The 25,771-nt window shown below is 43.3% G+C and overlaps 1 protein-coding gene across 1 annotated transcript; it reads left to right on the top strand.

Moving 5' to 3' along the window:
• Nucleotides 1–2,220: 2,220 nt before the first annotated feature.
• On the top strand, nucleotides 2,221–24,634 carry PLEK (pleckstrin). Its single transcript, XM_065739550.1, has 10 exons — nucleotides 2,221–2,322; nucleotides 4,488–4,643; nucleotides 16,741–16,922; nucleotides 17,725–17,816; nucleotides 18,573–18,757; nucleotides 19,807–19,911; nucleotides 21,688–21,771; nucleotides 22,379–22,448; nucleotides 23,299–23,666; nucleotides 24,230–24,634. Exons 1-9 carry the CDS (start codon nucleotides 2,275–2,277, stop codon nucleotides 23,436–23,438), a joined length of 1,062 nt encoding a protein of 353 aa, XP_065595622.1. The 5' UTR covers nucleotides 2,221–2,274; the 3' UTR covers nucleotides 23,439–23,666; nucleotides 24,230–24,634.
• The last annotated feature ends 1,137 nt before the right edge of the window (nucleotides 24,635–25,771 follow it).

Below are 25,771 nucleotides of genomic sequence, written 5' to 3'. Positions count from 1 at the left end.
GAAAAGCAGGCTTTCCTCTCTTATGCCTGGCACTGCTTTTTAGGAGTGGCTCATTTTTCATCAGCAGTCCATCCTGTCCCTCATGCTCACTGTGGCTACTGCATGGTTAAGGACCTTTGTGCTTTGCTTGAGTGACTGAGCTGATCGTCACATTTCTGTCTGGGGGAGGATGAAATGCCAATTCCATTGTGATGATGGGTGATGAATGAAACCAAGTCAGAAGGACAAAAGGAATAGCCTACCTTTAACAATGAGAGGAAAAATCGTATATCTATATACACACATATATATAAATTATAAACAAAGATGATTCCAGCTAATACTAGGTAAAGGTGATTTACTGCTTTGACAGTGCATTGCTCAGGTAGCTAATGGTAAATTCTAGAGTTTCTGTCTTGGTGCCACTGAATCTGTAATTGCATTTCACACATCTCTAGGGGCTTTTCTTCAGGTAAATGAGAAACAGAGTCTCCTTTGCTTAATGATGGTGTCAGCACCCTTTTCTGTTCACAGTAAACCATTTCTTAATGTAAGGTCATATAGATGTTTTTTCCAAAAACTGTCCCTGGACACTTTCTATCATAGTTTGTCACAGGGGACACTATTTCTGACTCAGCATAAACACTGAACCAGCTGGAGAAGGAGGTGAGCAGGGCTGCCAAGGGGGAAATCTGCACCAAGGCTTCCTGCAGAGAGAAAGGCACTGATAGATTCCTTTGTCTTTGTTCCTGTAAGTCCTTCCAGCTGGGAAAGGGGCTCTCTTTCTCAGGCCCAAAGAGCAGCAGGGAAGAGAAAGAAGTAGAAGCTGTGAACCAGTTCTTGGTCTTTCCTGTTCATCTTCAGGCTCCATAGTTTTATGTCCTTAAGGCCTTCATTAAGGGAAAAAAAAAAAAAAAAAAAGGTTCCAGGAATGCAATGGAAGATATTTGAATTGTCATTATTTATGACTTGTATTTTTGGTTATCTACTCAAACATGAAAAAGTTCACCCTTTCCAAAGATGGAAGCAGCAGTATTAAAGAAAATTATTCCCTTTCTTAAAGCAAAAGGAATCACTTAACAAAGAAATACTGTACAGGAGGATCTGCAAGCCCCAGAATGTGCCAAACATCACAGTGGGGTGGAAGCAATGACATAAGAAGCAGCTAGATGAGAATGGTTTGAGCAAGCTTAGAGCAAGTAATTTGGCTGTGGACCTTGTCTGGTAGGAACTTCACAACAGCTCCATAAAGAGCTAACCAGATTGCTGACCTGATCCTGAAGCTCAGAGGAGCAGCCCAGACAGCAGAAGACCTCTTAATATTGTAATAACATTGCTGCTGTTTGGAGGAAGCTCCAGGCCTTGTGCTTGTCCGGTCAAGAGACCTTTGCAAGTGGCTGAGGTTGAGTTAACCCTGGGCTCAGCCCCAACCTTGGTGGGCTTAGCTGTGAACATCATTTGGAGTCCTGTTCATGAGAGAATTGTCTTGTGCATCAGCCTCCTTGCTGCCTCTCCTGTGACACTATCCTTCTGCCTGTGTGGGAAAGAGGGAGTGTGTCTGCTATCATAACCAATGTTGAAAAATATTTTTATCTTATTTTTTCACAAACATTACCAAATGAGCTATGTAACAAGATGCTCACTGGAAGTGATATTCAGTGGTGCTTTGTATAACATGCTGGTCTAATCCGTTTGTATTTTGCATCAATAGAGTCAACCTTGTGATTATATGATCTAACCAGTTTGGGAGGTCTCAGTATTAAACTGTGAATTTCTTGTATCAGCAGAGGGCGCAGCATCACTAACCAAGCAAAGGCTTTCCTGCTTACTGCCAAACCCTGCCTGCTCTTGCCTCCCACGAATCAGGCTTCAAAGATTTGATGAAGTGACAGAGCTAGAAACCCAGAGAGATCCTTTTGATAAGCACAAAGCTGTATGATACACCACCCTCCATTGTTTTTCTAGAGTTCATGTATTCATGGAGTGCACTCGATTCACTGGAATTAGGCATTAAAGTGCTTATTTAATTTCCAGCTGGCAGTGCTTGATAGAGCTGGGCATTCTGTTGCACTGTCGCCTGTTCTGTTAGAGAACCTATAAATACACTCATGCTTCTGTGTTTCCCTATCTCTTACTCTGTAAGAGGAAATGGGCTTGTTTTCATGTGATTAGCAACCAGAGGAACTTGTGAAAGTGACACAGCTGTACTGTAAAAAAACCCCACCCCGCAGAGTGTGTTACCAGAGGAGCTTAACTGCTGGCTCTGATAGACCTGGGAGCAGGACTGCCTGCAACATGGAGCGAGAACCGATGCGCATAAGGGAGGGCTACTTGGTTAAGAAGGTAAGCAGGCAGCCTTGGACAGAGTGAAGGAGAGTTGACTGAACAGGTTGGGGAAGGTGTAGGGAAAGGTACTTTGGTTTCACCTATTTAAAACTGAAAAGGCTTTTTTTCCTGAAAAAGGAGGCAAATGAAAATGGTATTGAGTAGTTAAACTTGGACACGAACAGGGTGTCTGGCTGGGCATGCCAGGGAAAAGATGTGTGCACATGTCCAGTGTGAGTCCCTGCCATTCCTGTGGGTGCTGGGTCCTCAAGAAGTCTCCCTGTGTGGGTACTGCTAATGGAAAATTGCTGCTGCACGCTGTTTCAGTAGCAACAGAGAAGTGGAAATTGTGCCCTGATTCTGTAATGAGCTCATAGGTGGTTCTGTCCTTGCTGAAGTGAGTTTGTGTTGCTGGTGAAGAGCAGTAGTGTGACAAAGGGAAGCTGGAGTGCAAAAGGAGAAGATGCAGATCAGACTGGGAGCAGCTGTTCAATCTATCAGTGAGGCTGCTGTGGGCTCTATAACCAGAGCTTCCAGCCAGGATGGGCAAGGAAGATCCTAATAAATCTTACCTGCTGTTTAAGTACTCTCCTTTTTCTTATGCTTCTAAAGTGAAGCTATGGAACACACCTCCCAGAAGAGTCACCCACGCAGCCACAACTGTCTTTGCCAAGGGTGAAGGCTGTTTTTCACTTTTCTTATTTACATGGAGCTGGGAACATGCTTGAGGGTCAGTGTTTTAGGTGGTACAATGTGACCTCTAGTACATATGGATTCAGTGTTGGTTTGACGTTAGCTTAGGCTGAAATGTGTGTATGTGTGTGACTTTGTGTAATCTTCTGAGCAAGCACAGAGAACGACTCACATCTCATGTAGCACTGCAGTTTTTTATTTTTTATTTATTTTTTTAACAATTGCTCTATCAAAGAGAGATTATACAAGTTTTTAAAGCACCTAACAATTTCAAAGATCAATGCAGGGAGCATCCATCTTTATCTGAAGCTTTTGGAGCAGGGGAGGTGATTTGTTTTATTTATTTATTAGTCCAAGAAAATGGAATCCAGCATCCTTCTTGTTTGTCTTTCATGAGCTGTTTTAGCTGAGACCACCATGGCCATGTTTGGGCTTGCTGACAGTGGCTGTGAAGCGTCAATCTAACCCAGCTCTGCAGTGGCTTCCATTGGCAGGGCGCATTAGAATCTTCAGGAAGTAATAGCAGAAGTATGATAAGATGTGGCTAAGTGGCAAATAAAAGGAATGTGCAGTGGTACAGTTCTTGGCTCACCATCTTAATTGATTCCTTAGCAGAAATTCAAGCTATGGAAAGGTAGTATTTGCTTGTGGGGAACCTTCTGCTTCCACTGGGGGCTGCAGAGGCTGGAAGCAGGTCCTGTTCTTAGTAGTATCTCTGCTGACAGTTTTCCCTCTTTACCCTGTAGCTGAATGTAAGATCTGATTCAGAGTGTGAAAGGCAGAGCAGAAAGAAGGTAGAGCAGAAAGGAGGATGTAATGTACAAAAGCTATATTAGGGGTGGGAAGAAAGGAAGATGGTTTTTAAAGCTGTTAGCAGGCAGGACCAGGGAGATCAGCAAGCTAGAGCACCATGTTCTTATTAATTCTTGTGCTTAATTGTGCTAACTGAGCATGGAGAAACAGATCATTCCTCTTTGAGGCCCTGAAACTTTGGCCATTCATTTTGCTACGTGTAGGTTCTGGCCCTGGCTTTCTCTGTATTTCTCATCTAAAAACTGTGATTTAGAAACAGGAAGTAAAAGCTTCAAGAGGCGAAATGAAGCACCTCAAATTCTCACCACAGCAGTTAGGGATCTGCACCCCAAGAGCCTTGAATTACTCGTTACTATTTGCTTAAGTCCAGAAATACTCTGCGGTCTTAGAATCATAGAAGCACTTGAGCTGGAAGGGACCATTAAAGTTCACCTTTAAAGTTCCCTCCTGCAATGAACAGGGACATCTACAGCTAGATCAGACTGCTCAGAGCCTGGCCCAGGCTTGCCTTGAAAGTCTCCATGAATTGGACATCTATCACATTTCTGGGCAACCTGTTCCAGTCTTTCAGTACCCATAGTATAAAAAACTTCTTCCTTATATCCCATCTAAATCTCCCCCGTTTTAGTTTGAAACCATTTCTGTTTGAAGATATACACAGTGATTTGTCAATGCAGGGTAGCATGTTTAATACCTGGAAGCCAATGTGGGTCGTGCTCTTAGAAGATGGAATTGAATTCTACAAGCGGAAGTCTGATAACAGCCCCAAAGGGATGATCCCACTGAAAGGAAGCACTATTAACAGCCCGTGCCAAGATTTTGGCAAAAGAATGGTAAGTAATTCTTTTTCTCCTAACTATGATTGACAGTATACTTAAAGCCTTAAAAGGGATCGAAGCTGTAGTTAGATTCCTCATACATAACCTGGTGAACACTCTCATTTGTCTTGGAAGGTCACAAGCGGGCTTGGACTTGTGTAGTGTTTGAAGGTATGACTGCTTGAGGGGTGTAGAGTAAATAACTCCTAATGACGATACTCCACCAGGGAATAGTATAGAAGATGGTATATTTTAAGTAGTTCTATATAAACAGTTATACAGGTAATACAAAAGAGAAGATGGCTCACCTTTAAGATGACAAGGCTCGCAGAGGACTCCACATGGGAGGGATCTCCAAGAAGAGATCCTTCCCTGGTGGTGGTCAGCCCTTAAATGGGGTTTGAGAGAGGAGGAACTAGGCTCCACCCCTTCCACCCACACAGGTATATCACCTTCACCTGTGCCCCCATGGCTGACTTGGTGCTCACCTCAGGTGACCAATCAGTGGTTCAGGCCGTGATTCAGCAGTTCCCATACACTCCACCCCTTCACGACATGAACCACTGATCAAGTAACCATAAGGTGAGTTCCCCTTGATACAGAGACCCAATACATCGCGACGCTTACATAATTGCCCGTCGCAACGCATGCTGATGTAATCTGATATGAGTGATGATCGGCGCATCCGTCGAACTCTTCTTTGGGCCAGTGCTCGGTGGTATCTACTGGAAGCATGTAATCATACAGTGCAGGTCCATCTTACGTGTCATCAGTCCCGGTTAGACCATCACCAGATGCTTCACATAGTCTTATAACAACTCTGGAACACTGCAGTATTGTTTTGATTCCTTCTGGTGATTCATAGACTTATGGGGAGTAATACAAGTGTTTTAGAGGTACCAAGAGGGGAAGATCCGCTTTCCAGGGCAAGATACAGGCCGTATTCCTGTCTTGGGTTAACACTTCAGCTTGTACAGGGGCACGCCCTGGTCGCCTGTACCAAACCCTTTGACCCGATGTCTGTGGCTGTACGACTATATCAGGCACCAAAGGGGGTGTCCTGATCTGCCACAGAGACATGATAGGGGTCCCCTTAGCAATGAAGACTGGAGTGTTAACCATTATTTCAGTAGGCCATGTACCTATAACCGGAGGAGCTACCGAACCCCCCACCTCCAATAATCTCCCCCAAGGTGCAAGTAGGCCGCACCATCGTGGTCCTACCTGCACCTTCCAGGGCCATTTTATTCTATTGGTACCTGGTTCTAGGTCCTCAGGGGCAGGGAGCAGAAGGTTGTTCTCATTGCCAATCTGAGGTTTCACTTCATTATCGGTGCCTGTAATTTGGATCCTAAGTGGGGAGGCCCATATTGTTTGTAACATTTTCAAGGCACTGGGTCTGCCATCTCTAGGTCTTTCATTCAGGTCCCGCAGGGTCTCATGGAGTCTCTTTGTCCACCCCTGCAGGGACTGAGAGTCTGTCTTCAGGGCAGCCTTGAGAATACCATTGTAACGTTCGATAAGGCCTGCCCCCGTTGGATTATATGGCAGGTGGAATCGCCACTCAATATTATTTTCTTCTGCCCAGCGTTGTATCACTGCACCCGTGAAATGACTTCCTTGGTCACTCTCGATGACTTGCGGTGTCCCGTAGGCAGCCATCAACCTATCTATAATAGAATGGTTTTCCTCATTATAATGGACAGCTGCATATAATCTTTGTCTTAATGCCGGGTTTATCGTTATAGATGCTAATTTTGACATTTCTGTTCCATTTACTAAAACACTTTCAGCTCCTGCATCCCATAACCTTAGGAGCCATGATGGTATGCTTTCTCTTGGTTTCTGATGGAACCGTTGTACTAGGTCCATCAACTCATTAGCTGTATATGGACGAGCGGTCACATGGAGGCAGGTTTCTGCAGGGGGCCATTGGTCAGGAGGCACCCCTGCTGGTCTATCCTGTACCTTCTTTGTTTTTTGAGTTATAATAGGCCGAATCTCGAATGGGTCCATCATAGATGGAGTTTCGAGATCTGCCTTAGAGATCTTTTCCCCTGTCATATCAGAGTCTTCTTCCTCTGATTTTGGGGTGTCTTCTACCAATATATTCCTTATTTGTCTTGTGGGGACATTTAGGCCAGGCTTTTTGGTTGTTAACGTACCCAGCTGTTGTTCCAGTTTCTCAATACGGTCTCGTAATAACTGATTTTCAGTCTCCATATTAACATTTGCAACATCTAACTTGAGTACGGCCATTACTAATGGCCAGGCTACTGCAGAGGCAGCTAACCGCCGCTCCTTGGTAACAAGTATGTCTTTATCTAATCCTACGAAGTAGTCAGTCAAATAAGATGGAGAAGGAGCGGCAGTCCCTGGAACCCGCATGGGTCCCCATTTCTCAATAACGGATGCCAATCCATAGTAGGGTGACCCCATGAATCCTGGAATTAGACCAGGGATTGTCTGTTCTAGGGGGGTAACGTTCTCCCCCTTGGCCCATTTAAACATACTCCAAATAAACGACATTACGGATTTAGTTAGAGCCGCCTGGCTCGCCAAATGTAGAGTAAATAACTCCTAATGACGATACTCCACCAGGGAATAGTATAGAAGATGGTATATTTTAAGTAGTTCTATATAAACAGTTATACAGGTAATACAAAAGAGAAGATGGCTCACCTTTAAGATGACAAGGCTCGCAGAGGACTCCACATGGGAGGGATCTCCAAGAAGAGATCCTTCCCTGGTGGTGGTCAGCCCTTAAATGGGGTTTGAGAGAGGAGGAACTAGGCTCCACCCCTTCCACCCACACAGGTATATCACCTTCACCTGTGCCCCCATGGCTGACTTGGTGCTCACCTCAGGTGACCAATCAGTGGTTCAGGCCGTGATTCAGCAGTTCCCATACAAGGGGCAACTCAGGATATTTCAAGAGGAGCAGTTCAGAAAGCAGTCTCTTTGGATTTCTGACTCCTATCAGAGTAAATCTAAATTGTATTCCAATGGTGCCAGTAGCCACAGAATAAAATTGTGGTAAACTGTTTCATGAGCTCTGGAGAAATGTAATTGTTGCCAAAGAGCACTGACCAGGAGGGAGATAAATGCAGTGGTATAAATACCCAAAAAAGCTGTGATTCCAAACTGTTTCATTACTGTTCGCTATCTACCTGACCTTGTGTACTTCATGTTCACGTAATGTTTTGTTTGCACGTTGTGTGGTTATGTGTAGAGCTTTTGTATATGACTAAGATCTGTGTGTTTACTCAGAGTGAGTGGAAAAAACAGGACTGACTTGGAGAAATCAGTTTAAATGATGCTATGCATCCGGGCTGTCTGTGATCAAGCAGAATGAGCAAACAGGTAAGGTCCAAGTTCCCAGTGGAACTTCCTGGTTTGAAAGAAAATAAAAAGCTGGCAAATGAATGTGTAAGAATACTTATTTTGTTGTAGTGTTCTTCAAAAATGTGTTGATAAAAAAGGATTTCTTTGATCAAAGAATGATACATTTAGTCCAGGAGGAGACTGTACTGTTGTGTTTGGAAGGAGAATTTTATGATCATGCATCCCTATGCCATCCTTATAGATACTGCAATACCTGAACTGGCAAGAGAGAGAATTTAATTGATTCTGAAACATGATACTATGTTCTAGAGTATCAGATCCTGCAGTACAGTATTAGAAATCCATTTTTTCTCATAAGCCTTTTTTTTTTTTCTGGAGAGGTTTGTTTGTGTTTGAAGTTCTCATAAAGATCGTATTATTTTTTAGTGGTTGCATGTGCACTCCCACAGTAGGCATAGGGTTCTGAAATGTTCAGATCAGAAAGACAAGACACCCAAAGTGCCTTTTCATCCAATGCAGTTTGTTGAAGTCAGTGGAAGTGATCCCAATGACTTCATTTGGTTTTGGAGTAGATCCTCTTTGTTAGCTCAGTGAGATCCCTCTGCAAGTCCATAGAGCAGCAACCCTGAAGATTTACATTCTCTGCAAATTTGCACTTCTCAAACAGTCAAAACTGCAGAATGCTCATTCATACAAGGAATGTTCTTATTGGAGTTGTTCTTAGAAGCAGTTACTGCCCAACATGATTAAATTACTGCATATATTCTGTATATATCCTCTGCAATCTGGTCTAGGGAGCTGCTTTGGCAGGGAGGTTGGACTAGATGATCTCTAGAGGTCCCTTCCAACCCCTGCAGTTCTGTGATTCTGTGATCTTCTTTGAAAATGTAGGAACTTTATTTTTGGATGTTTTTCAACTTCACTCTGCAGCTGAATTCGAAGCCTCTGTATTGCATCGTATGTTCTAGTTAATTACGTGCTAAAGCATACAGTTGTGCTGCTTATGGGAGTTATTCTGGTTCATAGTGGCTTGTGTGCGTTCATATTGCTAAAAATGGAAATATAGTTTTAGATCAAGACTTCTGCAGGGTACGAAGTGGGATAATTCTCATTAGGTCCATTATAAGTCTATTATTGGGTTGATCTTGGGGCAGGGAATTCTTATCACAGCTTGGTATTCCTTATTCATCTGATCAGATTGCAGCTTTTCGGGTCAGGTAGGCTCCAGTGCAGTGATACAATCTGAAGCCTCAGGGGTGCATATCACCAGCACACTTTGGTAAATCACCTGCAAGAAGCAGATGTTGAGGGGAAGGGAAGCAGTCTTGGATTTGTTAACCAGACAAAGCTTGTTCACACGAGGCTGTGATTGCAGGTTTAAAGATTTTTATTGTGAATTGCACTCACCACTGTCTACTCGTCTTTATCTGAATCTTGATCACTGCTCAATGTGATGTTAATTCTGCTATATTTCTCCTTTCTCTCTTTTTTTTTCTGGATAGCATCATCATTTGTGGTTCCTTGTAGTAGGATTCATTTATCTAACGTATTGGTGTTTAGTTCAAGCTAACGCTCTAATTTTCTCAAAAGCACAAAGAGGTATACATCTCCAGGAAGGGGTTTGTTCACTTCTAGGATTGGGGACTCAGCTTCTTCACCTTCTTCTGAGGAAGCCTGGAAGTCCAGCTTGTGGCATATCTGGAAGTGAGTGTTGGGAGTAAGAGCTTTCCAGGACTCCCTTTTGTACTTTTTCAGCTTTTTGCTGTGTTTTACTCCTCATATCCTCAGCATAGAGGATGATTCTTCTGATGATGATGAATGAAAGATGAATGAAGATGATGATTCTTCATTTGTCAAGAGCTGGATTTAGTGCTTGTCTCCTTCTGGTAATCTGGTGTATTAGCATGATTTCTTGATTTTGGGACTTGCATAGATCTGTCTAGTGTTTTTTTCACATGTCGCATACATTGGTTTCCAGGTGTCCCTCTTTACTACTTAATCAAAAATGTTGCTGTTGCTGGAAATATGAACAGTATCAGATTAGATATTGTCACTTTGACACTTCTGAATATCCACTGCCTTTAGGGTTTTGAAATCTATTCCACACAGTAACTGGGACTTCTGCATGGTTTCAAGGCATCAGAGTGGTTTCCACCAGCACCAATCAGGATGATTCCTATTCAGGATGTTCAGAATCACCCCATTTACAAAAGCAGGCTTCGGTGGATTCACTCAGGGTCTTGATTTCATTGCTGTAGAGCCATAGCTCTGTGCCCTTTGATGATAGTCTCTACTTGTCCCCATTGATACATGCTGTTTTATGCCCTTAACAAGTTTATTAGCTTGAAGTTTTTAGTTGGATGCCTCCTGAGCCTTTTTATTCTTGCACAACTATGGAAAAGATAACAGTTCCTCTTATGGGGAGCTGTATTTTAGAGGAAATGGAAGCCCTTTTGGCTGACTAATTTGATGTGGGTTTTCCATCCAGAAGATCATTGGATGAAAGGAAGATCAAATGGTCTGAACTTTGAGAGTATTTTTCCAAGTTGGCAGTGGTTTTTTTCTGCCTCATCCTGCCTTTGAAAGATCTGTTCTCATTTTATGGGAATACAGACTTTCCAGTGGGGTCAGTATGTTTAGAGAGGCAGTGATCACAATGTATATGATAGAGTTGGATTTGTCGTTTCCCTACCAAGCCCTTAGAAGGGTGCTAGACTGCAAATACATGCAGCTACTCTCTGATGTGACTGTTCTTTTCTTCCTTCTAAGTAGTATGATGTGGTTTGTAGTATTTGTTGTTGTCTCTCCTCCAGACGGACTGCATCACTAAGTAGTAAGATGGGTTTACACCCAATGTAAGCTTGCAGGGGATGGCTACTTCAATCATCCAGCTATGTTGAACTTCCCAGGAAATGTTAAAATCATCAGCTATATCAGTGCCACTCACTTTTGCTGACATTGGTTCTAGCTGGAAAGTAACAAAAGTCCAAGATCTGCACTGCCTGTCTGTGCTTTTCTTTAGAATTACTTTATTCAATTGTGGCTATAAGGCACTCTCCAAAGCCCCTTAGGTAGACTGTACGCCATGCTGATACCAGGTTAATCATATCCAACCAGCTACACTGTCATGGTTTTATGATTTTTGGTACTGGCATTCCACATCATAACATCATGTAGTGCATTTGGAGTTAAAGAGTTAATGCTCCAGCTCCGTGGATCATCAATAGTTCCAGGTATACCTGTCTCAGAAGAGAAGAAGAACTGCATTCCCCAGAGGACTTTGCGATGCTTTGTGTTTTTACGTGTTTACGCTCAGAGGGAAAGATAAAAACTGTCTGCGGTCATGGGACACTCTCTTTCCTTTGGGATCGACTCAGCAGTGGGTGCTCGCTGCCGTCTGCCTTCAGCGTTAGCATAAGGCCTTTGGTTTATCGGACACTCTCTCTTACTCATTTTATTTGATTTATTAGCTTTAATTCCAATTATATTGTATTACATTGTGTTATTTTGCTTTCAATATCTATTTAGTAGATTAGTTTTCCTTCCTTCCTCAGATCGTTGCCGCTGTTTTGTTCCTAGGCCCATCTCCCTTTTCCCTTTCCCCCTTCCCCTTTCCTGGGGCGTGGGTCCGTGGGTCCCCTGCACCAATCATCACGGAACCGGGCCAAACCTGCCCATAAACCATTGACATTTTTGGCGCCCAACGTGGGGCAAAACTGGCTGCCTTAGCCGGGCAGAGACATACTTTTAGAGCGAATCTGTCTTTGATCTCAGAGAGAACTTCGTTAGGAAGCTTATCTGTACTGCAGGTGGTGTACAGCAAAACACGACCTTGAAATCTGGGTGTACTGCCAGTTGTCCTGGGATATTTGTAAACTTTTTGGGTGCTGCCAGCTAGTTTTAGTAAAAACTTTCTTTTTAGAAAAAAAAAAAAATGCTTCCTCTCTTTAAACTGCTCTTAAAGGGACTGCATTTCATTGTTTTTTCCCTTGTAATGCTCAGAATGTACTGGGACTTAATTAAGTTTGCCAGTCTGATCCATGGAGCTTGGTCTCTATATGATAAACTAAAAACACTGATGGAAATACCTTCCTGGCTTTTGTACACAATGTGGCATTCAGTTCCAGAGGGAGTAACTCCAGATGGAGTTGCTAACTCTATGGAACTTGTGATTTTTAAACAGACTCCTGGCCTCTCCTTTGAATTCATTATGCGTTTTCTGAATGCCCATCCAATGCTTGTAATGACTGTGGTGTCAGTCTCCCTGAACGTACTCTTCATCAGTATCTGTATTTATAATACTTTGAGAAAGCCTTTCCCAGAGTCAGAGAATACTGACTGGCAGGGAAGTTTGGAGGGACTTAAGAGAGACTTTAGAGAAATGGGCATCACCAGTGTCATGGAACTTTTCTCCTGAACACCTGCAAGATCCTGAGAACTTAAGCAAATATTTGAGACAGGGATGTTGTGGCTCAAACAGATCTGAGGAGGCCCAAATTATTTGGGGTAAGCTTATGCTTACCGGGCCTCATTCAATACTATCCCAGCGAGGCGTAAAGTTTTTGAAATAGAGCGAGAGAGTCTCCAAGCTGAAAGGGACAGTCTGCTGATCCAGAAAGAGAGTCATTTAGCTGACAATCAGACTCTCCAGTCCGAGTGAGACACCCTCCAATCCAAGAGAGACACCCTTCAGTCTCAACAAGAAGCTCTCCAATCCAACATGGACATCCTCCAGACCGAGCAAGACAACTTCTGGTTCGAGAAAGATGCCCTCCAACCTGAGCAAGGCACCCTCCAACATGAAAGAGAAAACAAGACATCCTCCTGTCTGAACAATACTCTTTCAGAACTGAGCGAGGTACCTACCAGCCACAATAGTCCCTGCGTCCCAGCCAGGTGGGGGAAAGGGATAAATAGAGTGTATTGGACTGTGTGGATTTGATGGCCTGGCACATCAGAACCACAAAAATATAAGGTGGACACTGGTGCACAGTGCACTCTAATGCCCTCGAGTCACCAAGGGACAGACTTGATGTATCTGGAGTGACTGGGAGTTCCCAAGAGTTGACGATGTTGGAGGCTGAAATAAGCCTAACTGGTAAAGACTGGCAAAAACATTCTATTGTGACTGGCCCAGGGGCTCCATGTATACTTGGTATTGATTACCTCAAAAGGGGATATTTTAAGGATCCCAAAGGGTATCAATGGGATTTTGGAATAGCTGCTGTGGACAACATTAAGCAGCTATCTGTTTTACCTGGCCTATCAGAAGATCCATCTGTTGTGGGGTTGCTACAAGTGGAGGAGCAACAGGTACCGATTGCTACAAAAACGGTGCACAGACGGCAGTACCGCACCAACAGGGCTTCCTTGCTCCTCATTCATAACTTGATCCATCAGCTAGAGAGCCAGGGAGTGATCAGCAAAACTCACTCACCTTTTAGCAGCCCCATATGGACAGTGCGTAAAGCCAGTGGAGAATGGAGGCTGACCTTAGATTACCATGGCCTGAATGAAGTCACACCCCCACTGAGTGCTGCTGTGCCAGACATGCTACAACTCCAGTACAAACTGGAGTCAAAAGCAGCCAAGTGGTATGCCACCATTGACATTGCCAATGCCTTCTTCTCAATCCCTTTGGCCACAGAATGCAGACCACAGTTTGCTTTCACCTGGAGGGGAGTTCAGTACACCTGGAACCGTTTGCCCCAGGGATCGAAGCACAGCCCAACTATTTGCCATGGGTTGGTCCAAACTGCATTGGAACAGGGCGGTGCTCCTGAGCACTTACAATACATTGATGATATCATTGTGTGGGGCAATACAGCAGGGGAAGTTTTTGAGAAAGGAGAGAGAATAATCCAGATCCTTCTGCGATCTGGTTTCACCATTAAGCGAAGCAAAGTGAAAGGGCCTGCACAGGAAATTCAGTTCCTAGGTATAAAGTGGCAAGATGGACGTCGTCACATCCCTACAGGTGTGATTAACAAAATCACTGCCATGTCTCCACCCACAGGTAAGACGGAGACCCAAGCTTTTTTGGGTGTAGTGGGCTTTTGGAGAATGCATGTTCCAAGCTACAGTCTCATTGTGAGCCCTCTCTTTCGGGTGAGGCAGAAGAAGAATGATTTTGTGTGGGGCCCTGAGCAGCAGCAGGCTTTTGAGCAAATTAAGTAGGAGATGTCCTGTCCGCACTGGCCCCAGGGCCACGGCACAGGCTAGGATGTAAAGAACGTCCTCTACACTGCTGCTGGAAAGGAAGGTCCCACTTGGAGTTTGTGGCAAAGAGCTCCTGGAGAGACCCGAGGCCGACCCCTCGGATTCTGGAGTCAGGCGTACAGGGGGTATGAGGAGCGCTACACTCCAACTGAGGAGATCTTAGCCATGTACGAGGGGGTTCAAGCTGCTTCTGGAGTAATCAGTACTGAAACACAGCTCCTTCTGACACCTCAATTGCCAGTGCTGAACTGGATGTTCAAAGGAAAGGTTCCCCCCACCCATCATGCTACTGATGCCACTTGGAGTAAGTGGATTGCGCTGATTACACAGCGAGCTTGGATGGGGAACCTCAGTCATCCAGGAATCCTAGAAGTGATCATGGACTGGCCTGAAGGTAAAAAGTTTGGAACAACACCAGCAGAGGAGGTATCATGTGCCATAGAGGCCCCACCATATAATGAACTACCAGACAATGAAAAGAGATAAGCCCTGTTCACAGATGGATCGTGTCGCATCGTGGGTAAGCACCACAGATGGAAATCTGCTGTGTGGAGCCCCATACGACAAGTTGCAGAGGCCACTGAAGGAGAAGGAGAATCAAGTCAATTTGCAGAGGTAAAGGCTGTCCAACTGGCCTTAGATATTTCTGAACAAGAGAGGTGGCCAGTGCTTTATCTTTACACTGACTCATGGATGGTGGCAAATGCTTTATGGGTGTGGTTACAGCAATGGGAAAAAAATGGTTGGCAACGGAGGGGTAAACCTATTTGGGCTGCTGAACTGTGGAGAGACATTGCTGCCTGAATAAAGAATATGGTTGTAAAGGTGCGCCATGTAGATGCTCACATTCCTAAGAGCCGGGCAACTGAGGAACAACAAAATAACCATCAGGTAGATTGAGCTGCCAAAGTCAAGGTGGCTCAAGCAGACTTGGACTGGCAACACAAGAGTGAATTATTTTTAGCTCAATGGGCCCATGAGACCTCGGGCCATCAAGGAAGAGATGCAACATGTAAGTGGACTAGAGACCAAGGGGTGGACTTAACCATGGATGCTATTGCACAGGTTATCCATGACTGTGATACGTGCGCCACGATTAAACAAGCCAAGAGGATGAACCTCTTTGGGGGCAAGGGTGATGGCAAAAGTATAAATATAGGGAGGTGTGGCAGGTTGATTATATCACCTTGCCATGAACTCACAGTGGTAGGCGTTATGTGCTCACCATGGTGGAAGCAACCACTGGGTGGCTTGAAACATATGCAGTACCCCATGCTACCGCCCGAAACACCATCTTAGGGCTCGAGAAACAAGTCCTATGGCGACATGGCACTCCAGAAAGAATTGAGTCAGATAATGGGACTCATTTCAAAAATTCTCTTGTAAATACTTGGGCCAAAGATCATGGCATTGAATGGACTTATCATATCCCCTATCACGCACCAGCTTCTGGTAAAATTGAAAGGTACAATGGGTTGTTAAAAACCATGTTGAAAGCAATGGGTGGCGGAACATTTAAGCACTGAGAGAAGCATTTGGCAGAAGCCACCTGGTTGGTCAACACTCGAGGATCCATCAATCGCTATGGTCCTGCCCAATCCAGATCTCTACCTACTGTAGAGGGAGATAAGGTCCCTGTAGTACGTGTAAAGAACATGTTGGAGAAAGCAGTTTGGGTCCTTCCATCTTTTGGAAAGTGCAAACCTCTCCGTGGAACTGTCTTTGCTCAAGGACCTGGGTCCACTTGGTGGGTGATGCTGAAGAATAGGGATGTTCAGTGTATACCACGAGGGAATTTAATGTTGGGGGAGTGCAGTTGGTAATTCCATGTATATGCATATATATGTTGTGTATGTGTATTTAATGCATGTTAATCATTGTTCTTTTATATATATATCAAGCATGATGTAGTGATGTGGAATAAGGGGTGGAATGTCACGGTTTTATGATTTTTGGTATTGGCATTCCACATCATAACATCATGTAGTGCATTTGGAGTTAAAGAGTTAATGCTCCAGCTCCGTGGATCATCAATAGTTCCAGGTATACCTGTCTCAGAAGAGAAGAAGAACTGCATTCCCCAGAGGACTTTGTGATGCTTTGTGTTTTTACGCGTTTACGCTCAGAGGGAAAGATAAAAACTGTCTGCGGTCATGGGACACTCTCTTTCCTTTGGGATCGACTCAGCAGTGGGTGCTCGCTGCTGTCTGCCTTCAGCGTTAGCATAAGGCCTTTGGTTTATCGGACACTCTCTCTTGCTCATTTTATTTGATTTATTAGCTTTAATTCCAATTATATTGTATTACATTGTGTTATTTTGCTTTCCGATATCTATTTAGTAGATTAGCTTTCCTCCCCTCCTCAGATCGTTGCCGCTGTTTTGTTCCTAGGCCCATCTCCCTTTTCCCTTTCCCCCTTCCCCTTTCCTGGGGCGTGGGTCCGTGGGTCCCCTGCAGCAATCGTCACAGAACCGGGCCAAACCTGCCCACAAACCATTGACGTACTCTAAAGTAACTTGAAAAAAAAAAACGTTTTTTTTTCCTTCCAGTTTGTCTTCAAGCTCACTGCTGCCAAGCAGCAGGACCACTTTTTTCAAGCATCCTACCTGGAAGAAAGGGATGCTTGGGTACGGGATATCAAGAAGGCAATTCAGTGTTTAGATGGAGGTCAAAGATTTGCCAGGAAATCCACAAGAAAATCCATCAGACTGCCTGAAACTATCAACTTGAGGTGTGTTCTTGTAGCTCTACTCCCCTTTTTACTTCTATCCACAGTCAGTGTGGCAGATGCTACTGTTAGCAGTAGTTTTTTGCATGATGAAGAGAGTGCCTGCCAGAGGACTTGGAACTGACAAAGGGAGAAGGTAAGATAAAGGGCATGCTCAAGATGCCATCAGGACAGGTCAATGTGGTAATTGTCTCTGAGCAGCAAATACAGAGATACAAGTGAGCCTGTGGTCCTTCTTAGAGGACAGTGAAACTGCATGGCATGAAGATCCAACTAAATGTCTTCACTGGAGTCATCAGAGAATCACACTGACTGAATAAAAAGCTGAAGAACTTAGCCTGTGGTGCTTAGTGTTTGTCCTTCCTCTCATTTGAGAGCCTCAGGGAACTAGTTGTGGGCAAGTGAAAAGTGGATGGGAGGAAGTCAGATCAGGAGTCACTAAGGCTACTCAGGGCCTCTGAGAGCACGTAGGTTTTAGGCATGTCCCAGTCACAGACTTTCTGTATAGGGAGCTTCCACAAGAAGTAGTTCACACTACAGTCAACACAAGTTGGAGCAAAGTGGGGGTAATGGTGAGCTCCTGTGCACTTACTGTTCCTTTCTTGCATTTGTGATGACAATGGTGAGGCCTCTACACTTTGCACAGAAAACTGTTCAGGAGAAAAATACTAAGCCATGCTGTAGCTCTGCAGAGATCACTATGCTAGCAAAATATGAAGATCCTGCAAAAGGGAATGGTATTTCTATAGCAGCTGGATGTAACTTTTAATTAACAGTTCTTGCTGTTTGTTTGTTTTTCACACAGTGCTTTGTACCTCTCAATGAAAGATCCTGAAAAGGGAATAAAGGAGTTGAAGCTGGAAAAAGATAAAAAAGTGTTCAATCACTGCTTTACAGGTAAGGAGCTCTTGTCCTGGTTTTTTCACTCAATAAAAAGAGCACAGGGCTGAGAGTCTAAAGACAGATTCTGAGCTCTTTAAAGTACAGCTTGCGAAGGAAGTTTGAGAGGTGAGCCTGGCAGAGGTCATCTTGACCATTGTGGGAGGTGCTCCAAGGATGAAGCTTGAGAGTGTTCAGATATAATCACAGTGAGGAAGAGAAAATCAAATGAGTGCCAGCAAGACTGAAATAGATCTTCCTAGAAAGTTGTATGAAACAATTCCAGAACTTTTTCTCTCTGAATTTTTCTTCAACAAACTGTGTCGTGTTTTAATTCCTGTCCGGCTCCAAGTCAAATCTGAGGATGTGAAGCTTGAATGCCAACCTCTTTCTACAGCACTGCATCAGTAGCACTGCAGCTTGAAAGACTGTCTTCTCCAGGCTTGGCTGTCATTAGTGCTTCTCCAGTCCCTACTGTTGAAGCTTTCCAGCTTAATCCTGCATTTTATCCCAGGTCTTTTCTCCCAGAAGTAGTATTCAAGAGTTGTACTGGCCCATGGCATCAGTTGAATTGGCTGTACCTCACCGGATGACCCAAGCACCTTTGCAGATTAATTCTGTGCATTGACACTGAAAATATGTCAGGAAATTTGTTTAGATGGAGTGGACTTATTGCCTGTGGGTTGTTTGTTTCTTGTTTTGTTTGTTTTTAAATAAGGTTTCTGCATGTTTGTCTTGGTTTGTGGCTGATACTGTTTATTCCTTTATAATCAGGCACTTCTGTGATTGACTGGCTGGTGTCTAGCAACTCCATCCGGAATCGCAAGGAAGGCCTCATGCTTGCCTCATCCCTCCTAAGTGAAGGCTACCTACAGCCTGCAGGAGATACATCCAAGGCTGCAGCTGAGGGGCTGTCGGATACCCCCTTCTTGGATCTCAGTGATGCCTATTACTACTTTGTGAGTGTTACACTGGTTTTCCTTTGTTCCTGGTTTTCAGATCTCTTCTCAGGCTTGAGTTTGATTTCTTAAGTCCTGGAGAAAAGATTGTACAGAAATGGAGAAGGGTTTCATGTGACACTCAGAATAAACTGGCTCACTTGAACATTTATAAGCAGGTCAGTTCTTCTGTCACGCTAAGCGTGAACTGAGTGCAGAGATCAAACTGGGTTCTTTTTGACTTAGACTTAGTTCCTAGTAATTTCAGCAGTGATCAAGACTTGGTCACCAGCTCCTCTGATGATTCAGTGGAAGAGAGGAGAGAAATTCATCATCATGAGGCTTCTCTGAGCAGCTCAAGCTGGAAACACATTTCTGTGCTCAGAGCCACCAGATCTGATGTGCACATGTGCAGCGCTTACCTATGAGTGAAGAAGCAGAAGTTTGTAATATCTACCTCGTAACTCCTGCCCTGGGTAGCTTACCCAACCCTTTCAGTTTATTTCTGTCCACTGAATATGAAGATCTTGCAATACTGCAATCACAGCCAAATACTGTTTTTAAAATGTTTGGTTTATGGATTTCTGCTTACAAATTGTATTCTTACTCTCATGTAAAACTGCTTCAGTTTTAAAGATCTGTTTATACTTGTTTCACAGAATCACTCTGCTTCATCAAAATGAATTTCCCATTGCTTTGTTTATTTTCACAGAGTATCTCTGTGGTAGGAAGATTTTTACCTGTGCAGAAATAGAAGCACAGGCAGTGCTGGTGAAGGCAGCTATGTAGCTATTGTGATTCCTGGCTACCCAGGACACTTCTGGTAGCCATTGTGTGTTTTTCAGATGCCCTAAGACCTGTTTTCATAGCCCACACACTGTAGTACTTCTACTGTGACTTGAAGAGGTCCTCAACTTCACTGAAATATTTTTCAGTAAAAGTTGGCTGGTTTTTTTAGGTATCAAAAACAGAGTGGAATGAAGGCAAAGAGAAGCTACACCCATATGTTATGTATAATCATGTTATTAACCATTTGTGTAACTTTATAATGTTCTCTTGTGATCGTGCAGCCTGACAGTGGATTTTTCTGTGAAGGGAATTCTAGCGATGATGATGTGGTCCTGAAAGAAGAATTCAGAGGCATAATAGTCAAGCAAGGATGTTTACTGAAACAGGTTGGTACCACACGCCTTCTATCCCCTCATTGGGATGGACACAGGATTGCTCTTTTCCCCTTAAAAGCTTTAAGGAAAACAATAAGCCTATGCTATCTCTTCCCTTGATAGGTTTTATCTGTTCTCCTTTTACACAAAGAACCCGTGCTGTAGCATGGTGGCAGGACTTCTGTTTAGAGTTGCAGGGCTTATTGCTGTTAGCATAGAACAAGGTAGCTTTGCGTTTTAATTAGGTGCAGAAAGAGTGCTGAAGTAAGAGATGAGACAAGCAGGAGGTGTTTTAGCAAGGATACCTGCTTCCTCTGGAAGACTGTTGTCATGAAGGAAAGCAGAAAATATCTGTTGGGAGCAGAAGTACTTTTTGGCAGTATTCACTTGTATTTCTCTTGTTCATTTCACTCAAAAGCAACGGAAGAAATTAGGTTTGAGTCTTTCTGCTAACATTTTCCCTGTCACATTCACCTCAGCAGTTAGTAGGATCTTCTTTGCAACAGGCAGTAGTTAATTGAGAAACTAATATTTTGAAATGCTGAGAGGAAATTATTCATGACGTTCTCCACCAATTAATCTGGATTTGGTCACCTTCAGTGAACTGTGTCTCACTGCAGGCGCCACAGCTTCTACTGACTGTGTGTTTTCAAGACTGCAGTGATGGATGGGGAAAATCTAGACCTGCTGTGTAATGCTGTTAACTGCAGTTGCTTTGTGAATGCTGTAAAATGAGTCAGTGTTTCAGCTTCCTGAAATGCTTCCAGATCTGATTGCCTGGGGTGTCACCCAGTGTGTCTTCCCTGCAGCTTTTGTGGTGACTCATCATGTTCAGGCTGGGAATGTCAGGATGGTCATATGTGCTGGAGGGGAAGTTTCCTATCTTCCAGGAAGAAGAAAGGGCAGAACTAGATGAGCTGGATGTAGTCCATGTGTACCTAGGGTCCATGTGACCAGTAGGAGTCTGTGAAGTCATATAGGCCTAGACTGAGCTATAGGATGAGATCTCCCAGAGCTTGAATGCACTTAAAAAACACTGATGAGAGGTGATGGACTGAAGGCTGAGGTGACTTCTGTTAATATTTGCATGCCTATGCTGCTTGGAGCTAAACCCATATGCTGACATTGTGCTCTGAGGGCAGCCCCTGGAGATGAAGTGAAGAGCAGTGTCCCAGGAGGGCTGTGTGCCTCATCTTCCTCAACTATCCAGTAGGGATTCTGTGGAGGAAGGTTAAGATCTGAAACTGGCTGCTAATAGCACTGAGGCATTTACATCTTTTACATCTGTATCGGGTGATGATGTTATATCTGCTCAAGCTTCCCAGCCATGATCTCTCTCTAGAGTGCCTGAACCAGACAAGTTGTCTTTGCTGCCCTCTTTGCAGGGAGGGAGAGACCTTCAGATCATTCTTCCAATAGGATAAGGTATCTTCCTGCAAGGTATTTAACGTGTATGTTTTGAGGCAAGCATTTAAACCTTGTTGTCACAGACCTCACGCAAATGCAGTAACCACCAGGCTATGAGATGTGTTTAGGAGAATCTCTCATGTGAAAGATGTACTTTGTACACACACGCACACGCACACATACAAAAAAAAACAAAACAGTGTGATGGAAAAGTAGTAGGATGCAGGAAGCCCAAGTCCAACTCCAGTAAATATTTTCTGTCCAAAGATATCATTTCTTTCCCCATTTATAATTTCACATAGTCTCAAGTGTGAGTAAGCTGGCTGTAAGCCTTTGCAGGGAGAGCAGTTTGTGACATTTATTGTCTTTGAATGTTTCTAGGGGCATCGGAGGAAAAACTGGAAAGTGAGAAAGTTTGTTTTAAGAGAGGACCCTGCATATCTTCACTACTATGATCCTGCTGGAGTAAGACATATTTGGTCAACTTTGAATTATTTTTCTGTTTGTTTGGTGGTTTTGCTTCGGGGTTGCCTTTTTTTATTATTATTTGTTATAGTTGGGTTGTTTTTTTTTGTTTGTTTGTTTGCTCTAGAAATATGGATGAAGTATTTGCTTTGGAATGTGTGATAGAAAAAAAACAGGCAGGACAGTGGGGCAATTTGAGCTCACACAAGCTGGCCACCTCTGGAAAAGCAGAGGGGAGCATGGTTTTGGGGGCTCCCATGTCAGGGAGGCAAGTGACATCCAGAGCTGGGCACGATCTAACCAACCTTCTTTTCACCATGAAAAGGAAACCTTATCGTTGGCACAAGGTTTATATTCTTTGCATACCATTATTCAAAATATTTTTCCAGATCCTGAATTCCAAATTCCAAAAGACATTTCTTTCTTATTTGCAGGTTTGCACACCCCCTGCCCTTTATATCACACTGACTGAAGATCCCCTGGTTTTCTAAGGTGACATGCTAAGTCACCAAATGCTTTGGCTTCCATTCTGGAGCTGCAGTCAGTTACTGGGATGTGAATGGTTGCAGGAGTGTTGTATTTTGTATTGATTTTGTATCTTTCCCAGGGAGAAGACCCACTAGGAGCAATCCACTTGAGGGGCTGTGTGGTGACTGCGGTGGAAGATATGCCAGACTGTAAGGAACCATAGTGAAACAGCTGTGTTATAGGGTTTTGGTGCATTCTTTCAATCTGCCAAAAATCACAAGTGATTTTTTACTCAAAAACAATCTATTTGCAAGTATTTAGTAATTCTTGTAATTACTCTTAAATTACTTAAGGAGAGTACTGTGATAAAGGTAACAACGGGGAATCTTGTGCTTTGTGAGCTGTTCAGACTTGTCAAAGTGATGACCTGGCATCCCCATGTTAAGGTAACTGGCTATAGAAAAATAAGCTGAGTTCTCTTTTTAGTTCATGAATTTTGGATGGCAGCTTTAGGTTACGAATGGTAGCACCAAAGAATTGCTACTCTACATGTTCTGTTCCTTCCCAATACTAGAAGCTGTGGGAAGAGCAATGGTTAAGCATTGCTGCAAGGAACAAGAAACATTCACTCCATGCATTCTGTTCTCCATGGGACCAATGGACTATCATAACCAGCCAGAAAGTGTGTTGGCATCTCACTGCCTGTGTAGGCTGTGCTACCAGACATAAAAACAGATTGAAAATCATGTCACAGCAGATATTTCTAAGTCTTGGTTTTGTAGATAGCAAAGCACTGGGCTGGGGAATATGAGCTCTCTCAAGGCTGCTTGGACATCAGTTGAATAGAGAGTCTTGGAAGTGGAATGTGCAAAATTTGTATCTTTTTCCTCCAAGACAGGGACAGATTTCATGGGCCTAATTCTGCAAACTGTTTACAAAGGTATGGTCAGGCATGGCTATAGAAAGGAAGCAAATCCCTTTATAGAATGTAAAGGAAGAAACATTATAAATGCAAGAATTTATACACGCATAGCTGACTTCCTTATTTCTTCCCTGTAGCCAAGAAGTGTGACGTTGAAAACAACCTGTTTGAAATAATCACAGCAAGTGAAGTCCACTATTACTTGCAAGCAGCTTCATCCACAGAGCGTACAGAGTGGATCAAAGCAATTCAGGCAGTTGCTAGGACTGGGAAATGAAGATGATCTGCCAGTAGAAGACAGACAACTGAAACTGATGGCTCAAAACAAAATGCTTTTCGCTGAGATAAAGCAGTGACAACCAGAAAAGCCTCATATGGCCTGTGGGTTGGGGGTGGGGTTAAGTTCTGTAGTGGGCACTACCACAGCAGAAGTGGAAAATATGTTACTAAATTATAGCACAGAGTATGCTGCATTAGTGTGTGCTGCTTGTAGTATTCAGTGTATGTTGGGGAGGTTATATCTTATGCCTTTCCCTGCTGATAGCGAGAATTTCACCGTTAACAGGGGACAGGATCACATTGCTGTCTGTATGTAAGGAATTGCACCTATGGTTCAGCCTCTACTGTGTCTGAGTATCTTCTAATAACTCAAAGGATTCCCAAGACAAACTTTACGCTCTCTTCTTTACTAGCCACTCTTTCTATTGCCATGTTCAGCTATCCAAGTAATGCAGTAGATCTAAGGAAAGAAATGTTATTCAGAAGCACATCCACACCTTTATAATCCTACAGTGTTAAGGAAAGAAAGAGCACAGACAACAGTGGGAACACTGTGCAGAAAGCACATATGACTCAGTGACAGCAGTATGAGTATCCATGCTGGAAAATTCTTTGCCTGTGATTTTTCAAGCCTGAAGCAATCTCAATTTTTCTGTACACACCTCATTTTGACCTTCACTAAATTTCTCCAGGAGGGTCTGCACCAGGACCATTGTTTTGCTTCATTCAGGTCTCCAGTGCAGTTGCTGGAGTGTCATATACTGCTTATTTGACCTGTATTTGAATTAGGAATCTCTCAGGAAGGGAAGAGGAGAAGGATCCACACATTACTTAATTCCCAATTGAGGTATTGTTGTTCAGGGTCTTTCTTAACCTATGGAAATATACTCAAACCTTGGCTCTGTGCTTTAGTCATATTAGAGAAACCTTATTAGTTCTGGAATTAACATCACTTGATCGTGTCAGGTTACCTGAAAAATATTTATGTTTTTTGTCATACTGTATGCTTCGAACTTTCAAGTCTTCAAACATTAAGCAAGAACTGGAGGTCAATGTGTCAGATTCTGCATGTAGCTTTTGTTGCTGTTGCATACGGATGTTTAAGTGCAAGTAAACTTAAATTAGGTTCCTTATCCTTAAGAACTCTTATTCAGATTTCTCGAAACTAAAAAATAAACATGGTTCTAAAGCTTATCTTTAGTTCTGGTTTGTTATCTGTATATGTACCCCTGCTTGCACATACATCGTGCAAACAAAGCATGGAGAAGCTGCTACTTCAGCCTAGGATATTCTGATCAATGTTCAAGAGGGAACTTCATGTGGTTCATGGAAGCTGTATGGTCACACAAAGCTGTTGTGGTCCTTTTGGTGAAGCAGCAGTATGAGTAGCTTTTGCAGTAACTGGACTGTGCCTTGTGCTGTTGGACCAGCTTGGTGATGGTAATCTTCCAGGGTGTGGTGCTTTGATTTAACATGAAAACAAAACTTCAGTGATTCACTGCATGCATTTGGGTTGATATGGTTATTTGCACAGTGGAAAACTATAAATATGGTAACAGATCACTGATTTTTTTTTTTTTTTCCCATTTGGAAGGAAGACTGTATGAGTGTATCATCATCTACTTCTCACAGACAGCAGAGAAACAGTTGATAGAAAACTGGTCTAAAGAGATCTAAGCTAACATACCTGAAGGTTCATTGCCCAAGTATGGCTTGTTGCTTTCTAGCAACATTATATCAATACTGTGCTTTTCTTTCTTGCCTAAGGAACTCTCTGAGGTTACTTTCATGTCATGGAGTTGTTTGGTATCAAACACCTGCAGAAGAACGCATACTCCTTTTTTGCAGAGTCCCCCTGACGTTGGTGAAGCTCTGCAGGTATAAGCTAGTGCAGTATGATGAGATCTGGACCTCAGAAGACGGTACCAGCCCAAAAGGAAAACATCTTGGGCCTTAAACTAAGCTCAAAGCTCAACTGTGCTTTCTACTGTTTTTACCTTGCAGGCATCTCCGAGTTCTTTCTTTATTGGCCTCTGGTGTTTTGTTGTTCCTTTTATCCCCAGAAGTACTTTGTTTTTCGGAACTTGCATATGTATATTTGGCATGTTTGTGACCTCAGCAGTGGAGAACAGTGAATACTGGCAGGCAGCAGTGTCCATTATCCCAAAGGAAACACAAATTTGCTCAAGAAGCTTCTTGTCCTTGAGGCTGAACGTGGGTAGGTAGAGCACTCCTGGTATCTCTCAATTCCTTGAATTACTTCTGGTAAAGGATCAGAGCTTGTTCTTTAACAAGCTGACTTTCTTCTCAGAAATAACAAAGAAAATGTGG

Source organism: Cyrtonyx montezumae, unplaced genomic scaffold, assembly GCF_038088225.1.
Source record: "Cyrtonyx montezumae isolate F1298 unplaced genomic scaffold, pur_monq_1.0 scaffold_24, whole genome shotgun sequence".
NCBI lineage: Eukaryota > Metazoa > Chordata > Aves > Galliformes > Odontophoridae > Cyrtonyx > Cyrtonyx montezumae.
The sequence above is the reverse complement of the archived record's forward strand: the minus strand, read 5'-3'. Positions and strand labels throughout refer to the sequence as shown.

Bases quoted from the DNA above. Each gene is read 5' to 3' on its own strand.
- PLEK (XM_065739550.1), top strand. From the start codon at position 2,275: ATGGAGCGAGAACCGATGCGCATAAGGGAGGGCTACTTGGTTAAGAAG. The intron at 4,644-16,740 runs GTAAGTAATTCT...TTTTCCTTCCAG, and splicing joins AAGATTTTGGCAAAAGAATG to TTTGTCTTCAAGCTCACTGC. The intron at 17,817-18,572 runs GTAAGGAGCTCT...CTTTATAATCAG, and splicing joins GTTCAATCACTGCTTTACAG to GCACTTCTGTGATTGACTGG.